Genomic DNA, 18,970 nt, shown 5'->3' on the forward strand with positions numbered 1-18,970 from the left:
CCGGCTGTTTTGAAAGAGAGAGGGAATTATAGAAGCCAATTCAGAAGAACAGTGCCCATTGAAATATCTGTAGAAGAGGCATGCAGCAGAAACAGTACGTCTATGAGACAGCAAGTGGAGAGACTCTGTTAGAGATGAATCATTAATTAACCTAACGGCCCTCTTCTGAACGGAATCAAGAAGCCTGAGAGAGGTTTTGGGGGCACCACCCCAGATGTGGAAACAATATTCCATGGTAGGGCGGATTTGCAATTTGTACAGAGTGAACAGCTGTTTGGAAGAAAAGTAACGCCGAGAGCAAAAGAGAAAACCAAGTTTTTTAAATGCAGAGGAAGCAATATTTGTAATGTGCTTGTGCCAAGAGATTAGAAGTCAGGGTAATCCCCAAAAGAGATATATCATTCTGCCTAGAAATCGGAGTATCACTAAAGATAAGCATAGGAGCAGAAGAATCTTTTTTGCAAGATATAAGACAAGACTGAGTTTTAGAAGGATTGAAATCAACTATGTTGTCTTTGCCCCACAGGAGAATTACCTGAAGATCAGCATTTAAGGAATTTATAGCGGTATTCGAGAAGTTGAAGCTGATTGAGCAGGGCAAGGTTTCTCAAAATGAAAAGTGGAATGCGATGTCCTATCATCGGAAAAACTATGGATAACATTTCCAGTGAATGGAAGAAGGTCATTAAAATACAAGAGGAAAATAGTGGGGGAAAGAACTAAACCTTGGAGGCCACCAGCATTAGTGGAGAGTTAGAAGACAGAGAGCCATCTACCATCACCCTCAGGGAGCGATCAGTGAGAAAACTGGATAACCAATTACAAAAAACAGTTGGCAAACCATAAGATGGAAGCTTGTTTAGAAGACCTTGCCAAACACGATCGAAAGCCTTTGAGATGTCAAGAGCAACTACTTGTGTTTCACCAAACTTTTCCATTGAATTTATCCATAAATGGGTAACATAAGCCAGAATATCACCAGTGGATCGACACTGGACGGAATCCATACTGGCAATTGTTAATCACACGGAAGGTTTCTAGATAGTTTAAGAGTTGGCGGTTAATTGATTTCTCCATTACTTTAGAAAGAGTAGAAGTAACTGCAATGGAATGATAATTGGATGGGAGCGATTTGTCACCCTTTTTAGGAACTGGCTGGATACGAGCAAATTTCCAAGCAAAAGGAAAAACACTTTTGGAATAAGAAAGTGAAAAAAGGCAGCAAAGAACAGGAGTAAGTTCGGGAGCACAGGTTTTGAGAATAAGTGGAGAAATACCAACAGGACCCGGAGCTTTATTAGCATCAAGATTCATCAAAATCCTTCTGACATCCTTTTCATGGAAGACCACAGGAGGCACTGAATGGAGCATCTTGGGAATGGTGGGAGGTGTTTTACCAAGATCATTAATACATGAGTTAAAAGAAAAATGGGATGCTAGCAGGTCAGCTTTATCCTTGGCTGAAGTGACAACAGAACCATCTGGTTTGGACAGAGGTGGGAGCAGAGATGGGCAAAAGTTGTGGCCAATAGCTTTGGCAAGAGACCAGAATGCTTGCCTACCATTAGGGCAAGAAGCAAGTTTTCTACTCTTAGCCTGTTCAAACTCTAGTTTGGACTGATTAAAACTGCTTTACAATTGTTGTGAGCTTTGGTGAAGGCAGAAAATGAAACTGAAGAATTAGAAACAAGCCAATTACGATATGCAACATTCTTCTCTTGAACAGCCTTAGCACATTTATTGGAAAACTCAAGGTTTAGATAAAGGACGAGATTTTAAAGTGGAGTGTGGGATAAAGGATTCCATTCCTGCAAGAATAATTTCACTGACACGATCTGAGCAAACGGTGACATCAGAAGTTTTGAAACAGTAATCCGACCAAGGAAAAGAAATCTCGCCGGTCATCCCATTTTGCATTTTTGTAATGCCAAACAATACAAGGTTGGGAATAGCCATGAGATAAAGGCTCCATTGGAGAAGAGACAATCATCAAGTTGTGATCTGAGGTGCCTAAAGGACCTCTCACTTCGACCATGTACTTAGAAGGGTTGTTTGTGAGAAAAAGACCAAGCGTGTTGGCTGTATGGTTAGGATTGTCCAGTATTCTTGCAGGTAAATGAACAATCTGTGCAATGTCATTTGTAATGGAAAAAGCCTCAGCATCTCGAGCGTCTTGTTGGCCTTTTGCAACAATAAGCTACTTCTAACCACAAAATCACTTTTGCCGGAATTTATTTAGTTTCTGGAGCAATCTTGACACACCCAATACAACCATATGAGAAAAGTCTGTATGGCTGCCCTTTGTGAGCCACTCATAATTTTGCATCTGGTATCAACTACCATAACACATTCAGTCACTTTAATCTTTTTTGCATGCGCCAAATTATGCATATACAGCATTGCTATGTATTTACCCTCATGTTTTATATCGCGTGGTGTGAACTTGTGGCACTGTTACTGAAGGAGTGCCATGTCATGAAAAATGTAAGTATACTTAATAAAGTGTCTCCCTCGGTGTACTTGAATATGGCATGAGAATTTCACATTAAACTCCTATATAAGTTAACTAGTTCAGAGGAAAGATAAATGACAAAAGAAGGCTAATATTAGTACTGGAAAAAATGATGCAAGTTTATAACAGTATCGGTTGCCCATCTCTTCTAAGACTTTTCTTCCTCCACAACATTAGATGAAAGTTTTTTCTAACATCAAAAATTTATAAAATTTCTGTATATCCATTCTAGAATCATCTTTTCATCCTATTCAATAAGATTGTTTGTTTGTTATTTGGTTTTTAGGAGCATTAGCAACTAAGGCCATATTGCTCCGGGATATGCGGTGGTCATTCCCTGACCTTTCCGCATCTTCCGTATTTGGTGGTGACGGGCTCGAACCCCGGTCTAATCAAGAAGCGTGTGCTACGCACTGCTGCTCCTTCCCACCTGGCTACGGAGGTGCCTTCCAATTTAAGATCCCTTGTATGTGTCCTCTAAGAAACAGTAAAGGTAGCACAACCGTTTTAGTCAAACATTAATTTTATAGTTTCATAACGTTTTTCTTAATAAAAAGATAGCTTAAAAAAAACTGATAAAAAAAAAATTGCTATCAGTGGATGCTCATTCCTAAAATGTGAATATTTTAGGTGGGGCACATCCTATATAATGAGTGCAAAGATTACCAGGATCCTATAATCTGATATGGAACTTGTGCTTGACCTTGTCCATTAGAGTTTATTATGTTATATGGTTTTTAGGAGCATTAGCAACTAAGGCCATATTGCTCCGGGGATATGCGGTGGTCATTCCCTGACCTTTCCGCATCCTCCGTATTTGGCCCATTAGAGGGATATTATAACATGACCAGTAACATGCACCCACCACTGGTTCCTATTTCTAGGAAATGCCCTACTGCTCTTTTTAGATGTAAAATAAGTTGATTGCTAAATTAGAAGACTCAAAACAATATTAATTTCTTTTTTATGCAAAAGTTGAATTTTTTATTTTTTTTTTTAGATTGTGAGTTGTAATGTGAAAACAAACTATCAACATTTCAGAACAGCCTAACAAGATAATTCATTCTATAAACATATAACCCTGAATCTCTGTAAAATTTAAGTTTGTCACTTGTAGCGCACAGATCAAAGTGTGCAGAATCACATTTACCAACATAGTGGTAACTATCATGTGCACACCATGGCCATTGCTAGCTCACATCAGGCCATAGTGCTGTTAAACCAGTTGTGCAGTGTGTATTTATTGAGTTAGTTTATGTAAGTATGAAAACCATAACATGTTTAATTATGAAATTTAAAAACCTGTAACAGCAAGTTATACTTTTGCATAAGAAAAGTAAAAAGCTAAAAACAAGACACTAGAGCAACAGCTGAACATTACTTGCAGATCTGAAGCTGGTGAATGTGTGATGGACATTGCATGACATATATCCATACTGCCAACTATGGTGAGATCTGCTTGCAAAAAAACACTGATATAGAAGTGCTGCAAAAAGCATTACTTCCATTGGGTGCAATCAATGTTACAAGAAAGAATGAATGAAAAAGTTTAAGCCATCTGAACTGAGGATATGAATCAACAACATATCCATTAATATGAGAATAATTATGAAAAGACACTGAATTTACATATGTATATAAAGCAAGAATTTTTCAAGTGTGAATAAAAAAGTTTAGTTCTAGAATGGTGTGGATGGTTTTATCATTTTAAACTCCACAACAACTTGCACAGTATAAATTTTTTCTGGAGGTGGAAAGTGCAGACAAATTGGAAACAGAGGAATACCCTGGAAATTTTAAGATGATAACAGAATATGGAATATATCCATCCCCAATTAGTCTTTAATATGGATGAAACATGCACGCTTTGGAAACATATGCCTTCTAATTACATTTATTATCCACTAGAAAAAACCTGCATATGGCTTAAGACATAGTATTAGGGTCAGGCGCCACCTGTGGTTTCCCACATCTGCACCATATGTTCGCTGTGAAGGAATACAGTACTACTGTAAATGCCAGAAAAGTGTTGTGTGTTGTATATGACATATTGCATTAGGTTCTGTTGTGTGTCCTGGCATTTGGCCACAGGGCCCCTAGTGAGACTCCACGTTGCCCACACACACCGCTAGGAGGTAGCCAGTCTGCCCATTATTCTCTGGCTTGTCTCCGCCAGGGTCGCCAGAGCTTCCTGGATGGAGACAAAAAAAAAAAAAAAAAAAAGGTAGAGTCGGGGAAGTACAGAGTGTACGCAAGAAAGGAGGGTATAACTAGAAATATGGAGGATGTAGGCGAAGGTATCCTCCAGGTTATCAATGGAGCAATAAGCGCCATCAGTTGAAAGGGGAACCCGGGAAGGATGATAAATAAGACAGCAAGAGAGCCGTGTGCAAGTTGCCACTGAAGAATGAGGTGGTCCATACGACAGTTGATCCTATCCAGGTTAAGATCGGTTTTGCCAGTTATGTTAGGATCAGATGTTTGGGTTGTTCCTATTTTGTGTTGGCAATAGGGTGCTCCGTCTTGTGAAGAGGGCTTGTGCAAACTTGGTAAACTCATAGTAGTAGTTTTCTTCTGTGATGAATAAGTCTTCATTTCCTTGAAGGTTATCTTGGATACGAGTAAACAGGATGCTGCGGAGGTCCTTATAGTGTTGACAGGTATATACGAGATGGTTCCAGTCTTCTATTTCACCACATGCACAGTAGGGGTAAGAAACAGCCAAAGGTCACCTTAACTCTTTTGCTTGAAAGAAACAATAGATTTAAAATCTTTTCTTGTTTATTGTGCAGAAAATCTTAGACAGCTAACGAGTTACAACAAAGCAAGCCTACCTTGCTTTGTTGTAATTAGTACAACAAAGGAGTACAATGTGTACTCCTTTGTGTACTACAACAAAGGAGTACAATGTGTGCAGAAAGGATAGACAGGATAGAAAGGGAGAAGGTGTTATACTGTTAATTAAGAAAAACAAAATCAAAAGAAGTGCACCCAGTTGATATAGATGAACAGTGCACTGTTGAGTCCGTTTGGTGTGACATAAGCACTGCGAAAGCAAAATTAAGAGTAGGAATGTGTTATAGGCCTAATGACTCAAATGAGTAAAATGAACAATTATACGGAGAAACAGAGTGGGCCAGTAAATCAGAATGTCTTATAATGGGGGATTTTAACTTCCCAGATATTGACTGGAACTTGTGGGTTAGTCACTCACACACTAGTCAGACTTTTGTGGATTTATTGGATGATTGTTTTCTGCAGCAGCACGTTCAAGAGGCAACCAGAGAGAGTAATACTCTTGATCTGGTTATCAGCAGTGATCATTCATGTATTAAGAATTTGCAGATAAAGGAACCACTAGTTGGCAGTTACCACAGTGTACTGATGTGGGATTTACTTAAAGATATAAATACCATCAGGGGTAAAGGAAAGGGTTTTTGCTTCCGTAAAGGTGAGTACAGTGGTCTCAGAAAGTTTTTAAATTCTGTACAGTGGGATCAACTGACGATGTTACCAACAGTAAATTCTAAGTGGGAAGTGTAAGGACCTGTCCTTACAACTGTTAAAAAATTTGAGGGTTATTGATATTGAAATATTATTAAGGAGAATTAATACAGACAACCAATTTGAAATATATATGGTCAAAAAACTAATAACTGAAAGTGTGTAGGATAGTTCAGATAAGTCAAGGTTTAATTGTGCTCGTTACGCCTATTATCTTTAAGTAGAGGAAGATTAACGTAGCAACGGGGGGGAAGCGTTTCGAACACGCGCTACAATAGGAAACACTGATGGAGCTCAGTAATGGAGGTATTCATGATATTTAAGTGCACACTTTAAAATTTCACGGGGGCTATTAACGACAGGTGTATCAAGGCCAATACAGGGCGTAGATGGGCAAACACAAAGACGATCTAGAAACTCCAAAATTACAGGAATTTCCAGTTGCCTTTCTAAAAAATTCTAGGAATTGCTGGAAACAAGTAGCCCTCTCTAAAAAGGATGGAAGACACGCCCACGGAAGAGATAGGAGACGAATGGGAATCACAGGGGAAGGGATGTACTGGTCAGCGATTGGTCTGAACGAAAAAGCGCAGGAAATTTTGAAATTCAGAGTGAGGAGAAGGATAAGTTTTTTTAGAGTAGTCTTTGGAAGTGCGTAGAGGAAGACAGTCATGGGGGCAGAGTCGTTGCTGAGTTTTGGGAGAGATGGTTGGGTAGTCTTTGAAAGTGGGTAGAGGAAGACAGTCGTGGGGCAGAGTCGTTGCTGAGTTTGGGGAGGTGGTTTAGGAATGGGAAGGAAATTTTCTTTGTGAGAAATTTCGTAAGCCTAAAGTTGGGAAAAGGAATGTGTCCATGTGGAAGAAAGAATAGTCTGCATAGCCAATGTATACTACAGCAGTGTGAGAAGCCGATAAAATTTATAGCGAAGGAAGAAGAGTGCCCAAGGATGAGCAACCGCCCGCCTTCTAGTCTACGCCGTTACGCTGATGGTTATGGCAGCCCTGAATAGGAAAATCACTTGGAAACTGAGTAAGTGATAGTTCAGTAAGAAACAAAACTTAAGTTTATAAAGGAAGGACTCTAGGACAAATACCTAATCTATAAGAGAAAGTTAAATGTAATTGTAACCATGCCCACAGAACTGTAGTGAAATTAAGTGTAGGTTTTTAAGATAAAGATTTATAAATGGGTAGAAAGGATACTTTGAGATAATAGTTGATTTTGAGGGAATGACAAAGTAGGTAACAAAGGATTGTAGTTGATTATGAAATTATAGCGAATTTGGATTTATAGAGAGTATAACACAGAGTGATAGTAACTGTTTTAAATGGATAAAACGCTGATAAAGTGCCCTGCTAGTTAAGGATTATAGGATTAGATACGGGAAAACGGTTAATTACTATTGTTGATTATGAATGATGAACAGGTCTGTCTGTAGTTGAGGAAAGGATTTACTAACTGAGGTATATTTATATATATGTATGTATACGTGGTGATTTTGGAAAGGGATATAAATATGTATATATATATATATAGCTACTTAAAATTGTTTATTGCCATGCTGGAAGCCACTTGTAAACCTACTAGGACAGTTGATTTGTCGGAAAACGCATGTAAGGATCATAAGATGAAATGACTCTTAGATCCGTTAGAACCCAAGGATGAGACACACGAAGAAAATAATGATATGTATATATATATGTATGAAAACTCTGTAGTGGTGAATTACAAAGATATACACAGATAAAGCCTAACTGCCTAACAAAGCTACACATAGTTCACAGTCAATCGTAGCTATTGGTTGGAAATGTATATATATTGTCAATAAATATTATTATGTTTTGGTACTTAAGAGTCTGTCAGTCATTTTCAACTTCAGCCAATCCAGAGGAGAAAAAAATATTGAGACCCCCTTAGAGTCTAGAATCTTCTGAGAGACAAACAAGTCAGGTGTAAAGTGGGAGGGGACTAAACGGGGGGCACAGTAGAGCACAGGGAAGAATTAAATAAGCCCTTATAGCATTGTGGAACAGGTTGGGAAAAAAAAGAGGATATTTATAAATTAAATTATTTAAATAAAGAAAAATAAATAATAAAGAATAAAAATAAACCCCCCCCCACAGAAGCATTCAAGGAATTAATCATGGAAGCTACTAAAAGTTTCATACCTATTAAGAAATACTGTTCAAGGTTTAGGTCTAAATGGTTGTCAAATGAACTAATGAGACTCGTAACAGAGAAGAAAAATGCATGGGATGCATATAAATTATCAAGCGACTCAGAAGCCTATGGCAGATATAAGCTAGTCTGTAATCAGGTCACAAAGGAGGTCAGGCAGGTGAAGGCAGATTACGAGAAATCCTTGGCAAAAGATGCTAAGAAAAACAGCTGGAATTTCTTTACTTATATAAACTCTAAAAGCATGGGTTTGTTAAGGGAAAGTCTTGTCTGACAAATTTGATAGGATATTATGATGTGGTTACAAAGGAACTGGATGCAAAAAATACTTTTGATGTCATATATTTGGATTTCAGGAAAGCTTTTGACTCTGTTGTGCATGGAAGACTATTGTACAAATTGGAGCAGAATGGTATTAACGGTAAGTTGCTACAATGGATAAAAGGATGGTTACGTGGGAGAAGACAGAGGGTGGTAATCAAAGGGTGCTGCTCTTCGTGGACTAATGTTATTAGTGGGGTCCCACAGGGTTCGGTGTTGGGTCCACTGTTGTTTTGTGTATTTATCAATGATATTGATGAAGGTATATCAGGCTTAATGTCGAAGTTTGCGGATGATACAAAGGTTGGCAGGGTTGTTAATGACAGTAATGGCAGTGTGCTACTGCAACAGGATCTAGATAATTTGGGCAGATGGGCTAAGAAGTGGCAAGTGAAGTTTAACCTTGACAAATGCAAAGTACTGCATATGGGTAGAAGAAAAACGTACCAACTGTGTGTTACTACACTTAAGGTGGTAGAAAATGAAAAAGACCTGGGAGTAATTGTGCAGGCAGATATGAAGTTTTCTGAGCAATGCAGACAGGCTGCCAAGGCAGGTCATGGGGTTTTGTCAATGATATATAGGAATTCTACAGGGAAAAGGAGGTGATTATCCCTCTGTATAAGTCAATGGTCAGGCCACACCTTGAGTTCTGTGTACAGGTCTGGAGGCCTCATTTTAGGAAGGATGTAGATTTACTTGAGTGTGTACAGAGAAGGGCAACAAGATTGCTGAGGGGAATGAAGGGATCCTCTTACCAAGAGAGGGGCTTAAGTTCTGCAAATGGCAGTGGCTGGAGACTAGGTACCTGCACAGTGATCTGATTGAGGTGTATAAGGCCTTGAATGGGTTGAGCATGCTGAATTCTAATGGGATCCTTCCACTTGTTCAGATTACGAACCTAAGGGGGCATAAATTCAAATTAAGAAAAGAAAGATGTAGAATAGATGTGCGGAAAAATGCCTTTAGCCAGCGGGTGTTAATTGCTGGAACAAACTTCCATCTGTCATTGTGGAAGTTGATAGGTTGAATAAATTTAAGGAGGAACTGGACAGTCATTTGGAGGGAATGGTGTGATTTTTTTTTTTTTTTGCTGATGCTGCATAAGCTCATACACATGCTTTCTTGCATCACATGCCACTACTACTACTACTACTACTATTAAGCTGCTGCAACAGGATCTAGAAATGCAGATGTAGTTGAGCAGATGGGCTGAGAGGTGGCAAATGAAGTTTAACATTGACAAATGTAAAGTACTACATATGGGAAGCAGTAACCCCAGAGTAACGCATCAACTCTGTGGTACTACACTGACAGTGGTAAAGAATGAAAAGGACCTGGGAGTAATTGTGCAGGCAGATATGAAGTTTTCTGAGCAGCAGACGGTCTGCAAGAGTAGCTCATTGTGTCTTGTCAATGATATACAGGAATTTTTCTGGCAGGGATAAGGAGGTGATTATCCCCTTGTATAAGGCAATGGCAATGGTCAGCCCCCACCTTGTATACTGTATACAGGTCTGGAGGCCTCATTTTAAGAAGGATGTAGAACTGTTGGAACGAGTATAGAGAAGGGTAACAAGATTAGTGAATGGAACAAAGGGTTGCTCTTACATAGAAAGGCACTTATGTTTTGAAAATTACAGTATCTGGATACTAGGCACCTGCGAGGTGATCTGATTGAGGAGTATAAAGCCTTGAATGGTTTGAGCATGCTCAATGCTGATGGGATTCTTCCTCTTGCTCAGAATAATTGCCTGAGAGGGCTTGTTTGTTTTGTTTCTTTCGGGATTTATTGGGCACATCGGCAACTATGGCCATAGTGCGCCAATTGAGAGGGCATAAATTCAAATTGAGGAAAGACAGTTGTAGGATAGATGTGCAGAAGTTTGCCTTTAGCCAGCGGGTGGTTGATTGCTGGAACAAACTTCCATCTGTCGTTGTAGAAGTTGATAGCTTAAATAGATTCAAGACAGAACTTAACAAACATTTGGAGCGAGCGGATGGGTGAAATAAAGGGGTTTTTTTTTTTTTTTTTGGCTGATGCTATATAAGCTTGCTTTCTTGCATCATGTGTCTTTGCTAACGCTAATTGTGTGGTGCTACACTTAGGTTGGTAGAAAATGAAAAAGACCTGGGAGTAATTGTGCAGTCGGATATGAAGTTTTTTGAGCAATGCAGACAGGCTGCCAGAGCAGGTCATGGATTTTGTCAATGATATACAGGAATTTTGATAACAGGGAAAAGGAGGTGATTGTCCCTCTGTATAAGGCAATGGTCAGGCTACGCCTTGAGTACTGCATACAGGTCTGGAGGCCTCATTTTAGTAAGGATGTAAATTTGCTTGAGCATGTACAGAGAAGGGCAACAAGATTGGAGAGGGGAATGAAGGGATCCTCTTACCAAGAGAGGCTTAAGTTCTTCAAATTGCGGCCGCTGGAGACTAGGCAACTGTGAGGTGTATAGGGCCTTGAATGGGTTGAGCAAGCTGAATGCTGATGGGATTCTTCCTCTTGTTCAGATTAAGAACCTGAGGGGGCACAGATTCAAATTGAAGAAAGACAGTTATAAATAGATTGTGTGGAAATTTGCCTTTAGCCAGTGGGTAGGTGATTCATGGAACAGACTTCCTTCTTTTGTTGTGGAAGCTGATAGCCTAAATAAATTTAAGTCTGAGCTGGACAGGCATTTGGAATGAATGGAGGGATGAAATGGGAGGGTTTTTTTTTTTTTTTTGGCTGATGCTGCATAAGCTTGCTTTCTTGCATCGTATACCTCTACTAATGCTAATGACCTCATGTTTCTTCAGGGTCAAAGGCATCATCGTCTTGACACATCATCTTACACATTTCAATCGTTTTGCAAATGTCCAAGTCCAATTCATACAATTTACGATCTAATACGAGCTCTTCATTGTCATCGTAGGTGTTGACATATTTCATCTCTGACAGTATCTGTTTCCTCATTGCAAAATGGAATGTGCAGCATTACCATCTCGTGCTTGTACTCATTGAGATCCTGAGCCAAGTCATAGTTTCAATAGCCTATTATGTGTGGATACTGTCGTTTCTTGCAAATCTCGTAGTGCTGCATGTGACAAAGCATGACAGAGTAACATGAACCAACATAATAGTATGATTGTACTAATACAAATACTTGTATTGTGGCAATCATACTATTCAACAAATGGCTACGATCAAATGGGTAAGTAGGCTATTGGCCTAACTTGTTCCAAAAGTTGATTCAGTAGAGTAAGTAGCGGGCGTGAGCATAAATTACATTTTATTTTTATTTTATTAATAGCAAGATACACAACAGGTAACCATTAACAGTGTATCTGATTTCAGTCATGATTCATCATTCATGAACATCATTCATGATTTCAGTTCTAGCTATTCGAAATTTAGTAGGTGTTGTGAAAGATGTTTACACATAAAAAATCTTTCGTGAATACATGGTACACACGCAATTTTTTTTTTTTCATAATTCGTTTTGGAGGACATAATCATACACATGGTATACCCAAAACTGCGGTACGAAGAGGCATGTTATACCACGGTTGCACTGTATTTATAACTCTTGGAGAAAACCTTCGCCAGTTCACCTTCAAAGCAAAATTGATGTTTTACCATCAATTCCAAATGAAAATTTTAAGATTAAGAAAATTTTATATACTCAATAGAGAATAATATTGTGGCATTTTCATGCAATACTAATGCAAACTTTTGGTCATACATAGCTTACTGACTCAGAATTTTCACTTCCTGAAGCTGTCTTTGCCAGTATCAATCAAAATTATGCTATGATATCATTGGATGGTTCACTGATAATCAATCCATGGTGCACATTTCTCATTGGTTGCTACTAAAGACAGACTAATATGGTCCATCCAAGTCTTAGTGCAAATATAAGTAAAGAATTCTTTGCTACTTTTCTGTGCATTCTTAGCAAAACACTTCTCATAAAATACCTTAGCATGTCTTAACACCCTTCCAGAGAAACTCAATTACAGGCTAACTTAGGATTCTGCATGCCTGGGCAATTTATAATCATCTCATGCATTTTTTATTCCACTCAACTCATCAGTTTATCTGACATCTTTTGGTCTAAGCTTAAACAATACCTCCCTGTTGATATAAAAAACCTTAGTACCTCCTAAGAGGCAAAGAGATACTTTCCTGAACACTTTCCATTTGACAGTTGCGTTAAAAATAGCGCTTGATACTAATGAAGATAATCTTAAAAAATGTCTTAAGATCAGTTTTATCACCTTTTCAAAAACAAAATCTCTTCACAACCTTAAATAAAATATCCAAATATATAAAGTTATTTTTAATTATGCTTTATTGTATACATTTTAACCTACTCTGAAGTCAATCCTCAGAGAGAGAGGCTAACTCAATTTGGCTAATTTATTTAATATATGTATCGTAAGCTTAATTTTAATTAATCAAATAAGCTTCCAAATGTATGCAGAGAAGAAGTGTATGCTGATTTTTGTTGTCTTTGTGCAAACTGTATTAAGTTCCTCTCTCTCTCTATGTATGTGGGCGCCTCCATAGCCAGGTGGGAAGGAGCAGCAGTGCGTAGCACAGGCTTCTTGATTAGACCGGGGTTCGAGCCCCTCACCACCAAATACGGAGGATGCGGAAAGGTCAGGGAATGACCACCGCATATCCCGGAGCAATATGGCCTTAGTTGCTAATGCTCCTAAAAACCAAATAACAAACAAACAAACAATCTATGTATGTGTAAGCTTTATTAGCTTTTTATTAGCTACTCAGGAGAATATTCAAACAAAGAAGCATATTGTATATTATTGAAGTAATAAATATTACTGTTATTGATCTTTTGATTAATAGATCTTTAAAAAAATAAAATATATTTCTCTATTACATAATTAAATAATCTCAATATCTTGTCATGTCTAGCAGAATTACAAGGGATGTACCTAATTATATTAATCATTCTATATATTATTACTACATGATACAGGGCAAAACGGAAAGAAAATAAAATAAAAAGTTGCAGCTAAAATATGTTTAATGTTAAAATACGTACAGGAAAGTAATACACATTAACCATTCTACAACAAAAAAATTGTTCATGTGATACAAAAACAATAAAATGTTTCTTTTTAGAACTCAATGTTAATGTGAACAAATGCTATTAAAATCAAAATGTATATCCTCCTATTCAATTCAAAATTTTAAACATTTTTTATATAGCATTTGCGATCAGAAAAGTAAGTTCTTGAAAATTCAGTTTTTTTCGTCAAAAATGTGTAAATGGTAAACTTAAAAAAAAAAAAAAAAAAGTTCTATATGGCAAGAGAATGGATGGAAACGTGATCCATAAATTTTTTTGTTTATCAAAAAAACTTTAATGTGTTTATTCAACTACCAGTTCTTCTTCACCACAAAACAACATATACAACATACAGGTTTAAAAGGCGTATATTATTCAAATAAGTACAACAAATTTGTAGAATATATGCAAAAAGAATTTATTGGATACACATGCAACACTGGACTTCAAGAAGATATAGTCAAAACAACGATCCTGTAATCCTACTTGGACAAAACTAAAAAATACATCAACTTACGCCTTCTGACTCTTTTCCCACACCTAATTCATCGTCTGAAACTTCTGATACTTCTTCACCTTCAGATTCTTCTAATTCCGAAGACCCGCGCCTTCTCCTACGTCTATCCGCCATCGTGCATGTGAAAAACGTTTATGGCATTGACTAGTCAAGGGTCTCCAGATAACTTGTAATGTTATGTAGCATTAGCACCACTAGGTGGCTATATATAGATATAAACAGAGATGGACTAATACAGTAGTGTACAAAAAAAATTTCACCGACTGACAAAATGAAAATCTTTATAATATAAAACAATATTTGGATATCAAAGAATAATTATTAGAAAAATATATTTTTAAATTAATCCATAGTATTCTTAACATAAAGTTTATTATCTCCATTTAGAGATAATCTTTAATTATCATTAAACTCCATCTGGACTAAATACTATAATGTAGAATTGCTTTAATGATGATATTGTATTATTCTATTTTAGAATTAAAAAATAAACAATTGGAATGATCTTTTGCGGCTAGGCTGCAGACAGTTTGCTGGCCTGATGGAATCAAAATTCTCGTATAAGAAAGGGCCAGTAGTGCCAAACATTTACTAGTAGTTGGATGTAGCTACTAAAATAATAAATGAAATTCTGTTTCTATACAATGCGACCAGGGCCGCGCTAGGCTATATAGTCGCCCTAGTGCAAAGTTCTTATTTCCGCCCCTAGTCCCCCTCGGTTATGTTTCTTATATCAAGTTTTTTTGGGAATTTAAAAAATATATTTCCAAAATAATATACATTTGTATAATTTTATTTTTTAAACACAAAATATATTATTTTAATATCTAAAGAATCACAAATATTACTTTCTATAGATATTATTGCCAAATTATTTAATCTTTGTTTAATCATTAGTGATGCATTGATGAACGGATGTAATTTTTTATTAATTTTAATTTCCTAAAAGACACTCACCACTAGTTACTGATATGGGCATTGTTATCATTATTCTTAATGAAATAATTATATTAGGAAGTAGAGTGGTTAAATTATTTTTCAATATAAAACTTAAAATTTCTTGTGGATTGTGATTCATGGACATAAAATTTTGAAAAATTTATATTTCATTTGAAAGATCAACAGCAACAATATATTTTGGGCATTCCTCATTGGTGGTTATTATAAACCTCGAGCTGTTCAAAACGTTCATCTGTTGTGTTTCTTGTACTATCTAAAATGGAAAAAATGAGTTGTTTTTTTTTAATTATCTTCTAGTGTTGGCACAAATTCATCTCCAGATTCATAATCAAATATTTTTTTTTATGTTTCCTTCCCATTCTTAAGTTTTCTTTCAGAAAATCAGTGTCAATTTCTAAGGAGTTAGCAATTTTCGCTGCTTTTTCAAGAACACTTAAAAATTCTCATCTGTTCTAAAGTTTACAATCGTTTCCTTTAATTTTTTTTTTTTTAAATGCGTTAGTGATTTAATATATCCGATTGTGTATTTTGTAAAATGTCATACCAAATAATAGTAGAGCACACAAATTTAAAAGATCTAATTTTATTTGACAATGACTGATGTCTTGTTTTTAAATCTAATTTATTATCACAATCCGAATATGTTTCATAAAGAGCATCACCGATGATTGTAGATTGTATACTAGAGGTTTTATGGCATCAATTCGACTTTCCCAACATAGAGATGCCTGATGGCGTTATACTTCATAACTGGGTTGCCACTATTGCAACACCAGGGTACCTGCCTGCCCACACACCGAAGAGAAGCCAACAAGCTTTGAAACGGTGCCGTCTGGGTGGTGGTATCCCCTGAGAATAAATAACAATAGTCTTCTCCACGATTGAAGCGTTATTTATTCGAGGTAGTACAATACCATGACAACTCGTTGTGAAGACAGTCACACTATGAGATATAACCAAAACGATGCCAACTTATTTAATTAATTTAACTACTTTAGTAGACAGCTATGTTAAAATGATGCATTTGCACTAACCTACATATTAGTCATTCTACCTCGTAGCATGAGGCCTTTGCCCTTAAATACTTTACAGTACTGTACTAGAAAAAAAATATAAAGTTCCTGCATATTTCCAAAAAAAAATCAAAAGACGAAAAAGGATCGGTGGTTTATATCTAAAAATTATTCCTGAAGACCGTTATGTTTTCCTTTCATATTGGCCCAGTTGTCGTAGCCTTGCCCACGAAGATTTTGAATATCCACGTTATATTTTTCCAAAAATTCTAAAATAAATGTAGTTTGTCCAATTTTCAATTTCACAGAAACCTAAAAAATGTTCCCTAATTTCAATTTTTTTGTGTTTCATCATTATAAATTGCAAATCTTAAAATAATTGTCAATCTTTCTTGATGACTGGCAATCAGGTGTACAAAATCAAAGAATAATATTTAGCTTCCTGTAACTGATCTAAAATTTTTGTCCTTATACTATTTCCTATTATATTTAAAATATCTTGAATTTTGTCTCCTAAATAATGTGGCATGTGAAGTTTATCAATCTGAATACGTTGGATGTATTCTGATAAAGTGGAATCAAATTTGGCAATCATTTGTATTAATTGCAAAAAGTTTCCATTATTGTTATCGAATAATCTTGAATTAGTACCTCTTAAAGACAATTTTTGTTTTGCCAAATATTGAATGCAAAGAATAATTCGCTTTAATACTGATTGCCATCTTATTTTTTCTTGATTTATCAGACTTTGATTGTGTGCATCTACTGTATTTTGTAATTCAAAGTTTTTACGCAAATTAATTAATTTGTTAGTGCATTCAGCATGCATATTGCTTCTTTCGTAAATATTCAAATGTTAAATGTTGCCAATCTTTGTATCCACCGTTTACAAGTGGAACTGAAACAGTACTATTTAAAAATAATTTACAATTAAAAAAAGACAGCATTTTCGAAATCGAATACAGTAACCAATTACGCGAAAGTGATTCACCGTTTTGTAATTTTTTAATGTAATATTCAATAGAAAAGTTTCTTCTATTATCATCTTTCTTTTTCTCCCAGAAATGGGGGTTTTTCGTCCAGTAAAACAGACAAATCGACCATATAACCATATAACACTCGGAATTTGCAAACAAAAGACACACAGCACGGCAGATGAATATAATTCTTCGGGTGGCCTAAAATTATAAGATAGTAGTATATTATTATCTTTATCTTTTGGAAAATCAATTTTTTTTAAATTGTTCCGGTTTGTTTTCAACTAACATCATGAGTGATGGCCCAGTGGTTAGGACACTGCCAGCCTGATGGACCCGGGGTTCAAATCCCGCCTTGGTGGAAGCGAGCGCGACTCTATTACGCTGGGAGACCAATATAATAATAATATTAAATGATAATAATAATAATAATAACACCGCGAAAGTTACTCCATTGAACTTACCTTCCCCAAGGTTGGAATGGCGGCTGAGATAGATAGTGGCGCCATTTGGCGTCACTCGCGAGAACTAAAAATAAATAAAAATCCACTGGACATAAGCCAAACCTAAACAAGTCCACCTCCATAGATGGATGATGTCGCAGAGAAATATTATTCATACTGCATCGAGTGTGGCGCAGGATAAAATCACTTGCGTTCAGGACTTAGGGAGAGGGGTCGGTTCTAAAAGTTGGAGACAGTCTCCCGAGCAAGCCAGTGGAGAAAGTGGCGCTATTCCCCATAAGGCTACCGCGAGAGAAGGGCAAGACCATCCAGCCCCACCAACTGGAAGTGCTTCCTGCACAACTGCGCTAGTGTCCTAGGAAGGAAGAAAACGCAACGCATGAAGTGGAGCATTGAAATGAATACATACATCATGCGAGCATACTATGAAATACCAAGCTAGAGACCGATATGACAATGTACAGGTCGCGACTACATACCAAGTGGTATGTAGTCGCGACCGATACCTGGATATTCAGGTCACCGAACAGCGATTAGCGGACCAAAGAAGGACCATCGTCATGAAGAACCTAATAGCTCCTGCCATCTTGGAAAAAATCAAGCAGGATGTGAGCGATCAACTACGTAGTTGGTAGAATATGGGTAATATGGAATCAGGAGGAACAGCATACCACGGAACCACAGAGGAAGGGCAAGAAGGAAGAAATACAACCCAGAGTAGCTGAAGTGGAAAGAGACGAAGTCATGATATCCAAAATAATAATAATAATAAAATTCTTTATTCATAGAAATGTAGGACACGATTCCCGCTAAAGAGGAATCTTACAATTAACTGTGCACATTACATTCAGTACATAAAAAACTACGTGAGTACACAGCAAATACATAAAATACATAGACAGTGCAATATTCACAGCTAATATTGGATTAAATAGATTTTATAGTTATTATAATAGATTGATTATACAGAGCGTATATTGCATTATTTAGATTATATAGTTATTATAATTGATTATATAGAGCTTATATTTTATTATATCGATTTTACAGTTATTATATACAAGCTGCAACACATTGAGACAATCTGGAAACTTTCACTGGGAGTTGACTAGTTATGCTGACAATTGCAGGAATGCTGACTACACTTCACTATGAATTTGCGCTTTTCTCTTCTGTAGGCAGAATCTCTGGACCACACATCATCAAAATCAATGTTTGCGGAGTTCAGCACGCCGATGATGCTGTTTGGTTGGAAAGTGCCGCTTAAAGGTCAAGAGCTGCTGCAGGTTAGAACAGAGCACTGGACGGTTTCTGAACGAATGGAGGGGTGAAATGGGAGTGGTGGGGTTTTTTTTTTTTTTTTTTTTTTTTTTTAGGCTGATGCTGAATAAGCTTGCTTTCTTGCATCGTATGCCTCTGCTAATGCTAATGCTAATGCT

At 36.8% G+C, this 18,970-nt stretch overlaps 1 protein-coding gene across 1 annotated transcript in view; it reads right to left on the bottom strand.

Moving 5' to 3' along the window:
• The window catches only part of LOC150075830 (uncharacterized), a 184,005-nt gene extending 169,774 nt beyond the window's left edge, over positions 1-14,231 (bottom strand). Inside the window, exon 1 of the mRNA XM_090387456.1 lies at positions 14,118-14,231. Within this exon, the coding sequence (XP_090243582.1) occupies positions 14,118-14,231 (114 nt within the window). The remainder of the gene's footprint in view (positions 1-14,117) is intronic.
• Positions 14,232-18,970: the final 4,739 nt, after the last annotated feature.

This window comes from Mastigoproctus giganteus, chromosome 13 (assembly GCF_048544385.1).
Source record: "Mastigoproctus giganteus isolate SK-2022 chromosome 13, ASM4854438v1, whole genome shotgun sequence".
NCBI classification, from domain to species: domain Eukaryota; kingdom Metazoa; phylum Arthropoda; class Arachnida; order Uropygi; family Thelyphonidae; genus Mastigoproctus; species Mastigoproctus giganteus.